The following is a 6,252-nucleotide window of genomic DNA, read 5'->3' on the forward strand; positions in this document are numbered from 1 at the left end:
TTACTCAGCTCCTAGGCTATATACTTTCTTTTATTAATTGAACAACAATCTATTTATTTGTACACTAGTGTGAATGTTAGGGGCCGTGTGTGTTATGTGGGGCTGAGACTGGCGCTCTATGGGACACCCGTCGGGCTTGTGGGATTGCATCATTGCAAATAAGCCACCGATCTATAAATAGGATGACGTCACTTTGACCTGCCCACCGTGCTAGTAAAATGCCAGAGCAAGCGAACGGTCTATATAAACGGGTGATGCAACGTTACAGCGGCAACTGTAACTTTCTTAGTCAACGGAAGAGATTCACAACAAGTCTGTGTCCAATAAAGGGTTTTCAACAGATTCACTTAAATCATTTATCTGGTAAGTTAGTTTTCTGTGTTCTACGGTAGAATGAGTTTTTAAAGTGAATCGGAGTCGAACTGGGATACTCGGGATTGAATGTTAGCCTATAGCTGGGCTGTTAATAGTATCCTAAAATGTTCATTACATCGTTTATATTTTTTTTGTCAATTAAACTTGTGTTTATTTAATAGAATACAACGCATCGATTGATTATTCCCAATAATTTAGTTTTGTGTTTCCTTAAATGTTGTATTTTTGGTGGGGTCGGTGCGGTTTTTCTAACAGCAGGCGGTTAGTTGTTTAGAAAGTCTGACAGAATAATGTAGGCTACTGTGGCTAGGTTATGAGTCTTGATGATTAGCCTGCATGGTAATATTATAGGGGATTAACTTGAATAGCGTGATTCTCGAAAAATGTAGCTTACCTCGGCGCCCACATCATTTAGGCGTGTGAAAGCACTTGGCTTGCCTATCAGCAAAACAAACTTTTTTGTTTGCTTGTTAGACCAGCCTTCTGTTTCGTTCTTACTCAGAATCTGAGTAGCGTTGTTCATTGAGAATGACGTGTTACTTTTTTCGTTTAAATGTCTACTTTTAGTAGGTTCATAATGATGCTTCAGCACCCTGGTCCGAGTCTGTCCGACATCAGCACGTCCGCCCTAGTCCCCTGCCTCTCGCCGCCGGGAACACTTACCCTAGACGATTTCACCAGCTTTACGCCGCTGGTGAAGGAGGAGCTCCGCTTCGCCATCCAGACCAAGCGGCTATCCCACGGTCTCAGCGTGGACATGAGCGACTGTGCGAGCTCAAGCTCGGACCGACCATCCGAGGTCTCTAGTGGCAGGAGAGAGGTAAGGGCTTCAGAAACAGTCCCTTTTACACCCCCTTTGCTATGGTAATATATAATCAGATTCTGTAAACAATTACATACTTTAATGTATAGTTCCAACCTTTACAACAGACATTGGGGCTGATCAGTTTCAGAGTGAGCTCTGTCTACAGTATCTCTGTTCAACAAAGCTGTTTTCCCTCAGGTAACCCCAGAAGAGAGTGACAGGAGGAAAAGACGACGAGAGAGAAACAAAGTCGCTGCTGCCAAGTGTAGGAACAAGAAGAAGGAGAAGACAGACGGTCTCCAGAAGGTATGACCAGTATCCCATTTCTAGCTGTTGAGTTACATAGGCAAGCAATGACATTGGAGTCTACTTCGCAAAAAGCCTCACCCCAACGGTTTTCCCAAAAATCCAAACGGTATCGTTCAATAACGTGTGTCTAAATCAAGCGCAGGAGCAATGAATGATCAAATAACCCCCCCCCATTCCTCTCTCCAGGAGTCGGAAAAGCTGGAGACGGTGAACGCAGAGTTGAAGGCTCAGATAGAGGAGCTCAAGCAACAGAAGCAGCAGCTGGTGTACATGCTCAACCTCCACCGGCCCACCTGTATCGTCCGCGCCCAGAACGGCCAGACCCCAGAGGACGAGAGGAATCTCTTCATCCAGCACATCAAGGAGAGCGCACTCCAGGGGCTGGGCGTCGCCCCCGCCAACCACCTTGACGGACAGTTCCTACTCCACAGCGGGCACGCCCACGGCATGGTGCCCACCACCTGTGGGCACCTGTGATCGATGAGGCCTGGGCTGGGCAAACTGACAGAACTGTGGGTTCTACACCCAGGATGTGACCCTTCAGCCAGCTGGTCTGGGATCAAGTCCTGACCTGGAACGATAGTGAGAAGGCCAAAACTGAAGCCAGACCAGCCTCTAAGAAGGAAATGTACACTGTACCCTGTACACCCTCAGAGGGAATGCTGCTACTGTGAGGAGACAGCCAAAGACTCAACACTTCCTGATCAGGGTGGGGTCTGCTAGCAGGAACAAGAAGTACTTTTCGAGGACATGCCCAACGGCATATACCCAGAAAACGCCAGGGATTCATAGACAGAAAGCACTAAAACAGGGAAATGTTTGCTTTTATTGTTCTGTTTTTCCTAAATCTTAAAGTGGTTGTTAGAGATAGGAGACTTAAGTATATTTGTTTTAGTTTTTTTTGTACCAAAGCACCAAATTGAGTTGTAAAAGACACGATTTAACTGAACACTTGATTGAGCTTGTTAACATGACAAACTTGTCTGGTATATCTTGTTATAGCATAATGAACATAAGTTAAAAAGCTCTTGTTTATGTGTGAGGCATGTGTATAAATTGTTATAGAGCCAAAAAGGTTCTTGCTAGTGTTCTTGTCTATAAAAGTATGACTTTGCATCTGTCCAGTTTGAGCTACGATGCCTGTAGCTCAGTGCTGTCTGTCTCTCTCTGCCCTGACTCAATGATAACCCTGAATGCGCTGCTACTTTCTCAGGATGCTCAGAAATAGATCACAAGGGCAGAGATATGCATATTCAACATACTTTAGCTTATAGAATTCTCTCCTAAGAAGTCGTGCTTGTGTTTGCTATGTAGTTTTACATCTGAACTGTAGTGTATAATATACAGTAGTTAGTCATTTGTATTGTGCATAAAATTCTGATTGTGTAAACCAACGAACACCTCTCACGGTCCTCATAAGACTGTTTATAACGTCTGTATGTATTTATTTATCAGAGCTGGCTTTATTACTATAAACCCACCAGAAGGTATCACTAGCTAGATATCAAAGTGTTGACTTTGTGCTGACGTCTGATGTTGTATTTCGATTCTTTAATTACATGAATTGCATGTCATTGTACAAGATGACCTCACCTAACCTCACACTCCCCCACCCCCACCCTCCGCTGCCAAACACCCCCAAAGTAGAGCAACTAGAAGCTGTGATGAAACTCTTGAGAAACTCCTCGCATTCCATCAGGCATGGGTGACAGTCAGCAGACTGGTTGCTCAAGCCGGGGCAACGTGCTCGGATGTTTGTGGACAAAATCCTCCCAGGGAAGGTTTCATACAGGTTAGCATGGCCAGGGACCAGCTTGCTTGCAATACAGTGTTTCAGTCACGAGTGATAACAGTTGTCATGACGGTTGTGCCATTGACTTTTAGATTACTTTGTTTGTTAGACTGTTGGAGTTCTATTGCGCAAAGCTGCAACCGAGTACTTATTTCTAAAATGCCTGTCCACTTTTGTTTTTGATACTTTATTAATAAAAATATATGATTCAATGTTTTTTGGTTCCATTGTGTTTACATACGTTGGATTTGACATAAAAACAAACTTTGGTTGTAAACTTTCATGACCTCTGTAAGGGCTGAACTCATTAGAACTGGTATTCATCTGAGGACAAGTCAGAACATGCCTGTCTGAATTCATGCCATGGAACAGGATGGGGAGGGGTGGAGTAAGGTGGTTCAGTAAGAAAGAGAGAGAGTTGACGACACAAGAGGTAGGGATAGAGATAGAGACAGCGCAAGATGGGGAGAGAGAGGGCGATAAAGAGAAGGGAGTGACAATAAAAAGGTGTTTTTTTATCTGGTGCCAGCTCGGTCGTGACTCACTGGTCATCTGTCAAAATGAAACGCTGGGAATACCTTCTCACTCAGTCACCCACGTCTATTCACGTTCAACAATAGAATGGCATTCTGTTCCTCAACAAGCACGACTGAAAGATACTGTTCCTGAAATGTTTTCATAAAACGACTCCTTCAGGTGGTTCTACAATCAATCAGGTTAACAACTCTTTCGCCTTGTTTGAAGACATCTTAAGATGTCAGCCTTTAAAACACTGTTACATTACATGAACAGGGGCCAACTGTTTCTTTAATACATCATTGCATTATGTTTCCTCAGAAAGGTTAGTAGGTGTGTGATTTCCTCTGTGATTTCAGTATTTCTGCTTTTCTACATCACCCAGAGTTAAAAAATGTCACCACGATTAACCTTTGTTTGACACAATCCATGTCTTGAAATTTTGGCTCTTTTCTAGCTTCCTCCCCTTGTGCTCAGGATTCGAGATTTTCTAACGGTACATATAGTACTTGTAGATAATACCCCTCTCATACTGACCAATGTTGCAGTCGGCTGTTGTTTTTGTAAATAGTGTTCACTTGCTGTCGGCATTCAAATTCCTTTCTTTGCCAATAACGCTTCTTATGGGCATGGGATTCATTATACTACATGGACATGTCCCCCCCAGTTTTTGAAAACGTAAAATCATAACACACACAATTTTTATTAAGAAAATTATATATAGCCGCCTACTGCTTCTGCCTGGCTTTCTTGTGATGCTGTGCTTATCCTATGCTTCTCAGCCATTACTTGTACTACCACTGCCTCAACTGACATGCTCCAACTCAGAGCAATGACTTGGAATTCAAAATATCTGTGCTTGCAAATGGATTTGCATCCGTTTATTTTTATCTCTACTCTTGATGCATGATTATGTTCAGTCTGTGGTATGCACCTCTCTGTGTCACCAACCATCTCTGGAGGAGATTTCCTTGTCTTCCTTCAGGGTTTTAGGTGAGTTCAGTTCTATATGTGTAGCCCTCTTTGACATTGCTTGTAAAAAAGGATATTCAAATTTGATACTGAGTTATTTAAAAAAGCTGTCAACATATTTTAAACAAACCTACACCCCTATCACTTCTAATAGTTGATGCAAAAGCAACATAAATTTGGAAAATATGTGCTGAAATTGAATTTCTAACATGATACCTATTGCACACATAATCACAGACACTTCAAATATTATAGAGAGCCTAAGAGCTCTCTCTATCTCAGGTCCTGGGGTGAAATTCTCGTGGAGTCTTTAGGCTCCACGTGACGCAAAAGAACAGCAGTGCTGAAATCACAGAGGAAATCACACACTTTCTGAGGAAACATGAGGCAATGAATTACTGTAAGAGATGGTTGACCCTCATTCCATCAACTGTAAGAGGTCTCTGAATCATTCTGTGATGACAGAAGAGACACTAACAGAGCAATGGAGGAATAAAGGAGCTTCCTGAATTCTTAAAAATAAAAAAGTACTTCCTCAAGGAAGAAAAATCCACAACAACAGTGGTTACATACAACTCTGTGCAGTTCCAGAAAAAAACAAAAGCGCAAACAACAACTCACAAATCCTCACATTATGTGGGTTGCTTCTCACTTCCTTGCAGCGTTTTTCACCTTTATCTCCTAAACTACTTCCTTCAACAGCAGGAGCAGAGAGGAAACTATGTGTGGTGTTCAGATCATTCCACAGAATGGTGGGGCACCACACATTGCTTTACCTGTTAAGAAGATGTGGAAAGAGCCTTTTGATGCAAGTGAATCAAAGCAGGAAACAGGAAGCAGGATTCAAAGGACTACTGGCATGCTCTTCAGTGTAAAAATCATTAAAATTATACACTGCCAATGTATTATGATGATTGTGACCTTTGTCTAATTAGTGACAAATTAGTGACACCAACATTAGGACATGACAGAGGATCTTCAATGAAGGATAGGCTTCAGGCAGGCAAGCTATTCATTTTCTGTAGACCTTTTACGGGTCGGAACGGTACTCACTTTCACACCATCCTCCCTAAATCAACTGCAGAGCAGTAGCTTATTGTGTGCTTTTCACGTTTTAGCCGCTAGAGGTCAGTATCCACTCACCTCACTCTTTCCCATCTACAAAAAAAACCTGTTACGAAGTGAAAGAAACGTAGATGCCCTTTTCCAAAGTGAGAAGGGAAGGTGGAAAGAGAAAAGAGGATGTACAGTAGATAGGTTTGGTAGATTAATATTCTATACATGGTCCACTGTGGTACTTTCATGGAGAAGTGATACACCAAAAGTTCTCGGTGTACAACACACCTTCCTAGTTAGTTATTTAGGGAAGCTATCGACTGAGATGTTCTTTGCTTAACTCATCAGGCAGCAGAATATACTGCCAATTCCATTTGTTTGCCATTTATAGATATTGATTTATACAAATTTACTGTACGTCTTTTGA

At 42.3% G+C, this 6,252-nt stretch overlaps 1 protein-coding gene across 1 annotated transcript; it reads left to right on the forward strand.

The window, feature by feature from the left end:
• Window positions 1-245: 245 nt before the first annotated feature.
• Window positions 246-3,497, forward strand: atf3 (activating transcription factor 3). Its single transcript, XM_067241527.1, has 4 exons — window positions 246-363; window positions 943-1,195; window positions 1,379-1,486; window positions 1,676-3,497. The coding sequence occupies exons 2-4, from the start codon at window positions 953-955 to the stop codon at window positions 1,964-1,966; spliced, it is 642 nt and encodes a 213-aa protein (XP_067097628.1). The 5' UTR covers window positions 246-363; window positions 943-952; the 3' UTR covers window positions 1,967-3,497.
• Window positions 3,498-6,252: the final 2,755 nt, after the last annotated feature.

Source organism: Osmerus mordax, chromosome 8 (assembly GCF_038355195.1).
Source record: "Osmerus mordax isolate fOsmMor3 chromosome 8, fOsmMor3.pri, whole genome shotgun sequence".
NCBI classification, from domain to species: domain Eukaryota; kingdom Metazoa; phylum Chordata; class Actinopteri; order Osmeriformes; family Osmeridae; genus Osmerus; species Osmerus mordax.

What these genes read in the sequence shown, in the direction of transcription:
- atf3 (XM_067241527.1), top strand. Translation starts at nt 953, where the DNA reads ATGATGCTTCAGCACCCTGGTCCGAGTCTGTCCGACATCAGCACGTCC. An exon ending in TCTCTAGTGGCAGGAGAGAG is followed by an intron (nt 1,196 to 1,378) that starts GTAAGGGCTTCA and finishes GTTTTCCCTCAG; the next exon opens with GTAACCCCAGAAGAGAGTGA. An exon ending in AGACAGACGGTCTCCAGAAG is followed by an intron (nt 1,487 to 1,675) that starts GTATGACCAGTA and finishes TCCTCTCTCCAG; the next exon opens with GAGTCGGAAAAGCTGGAGAC.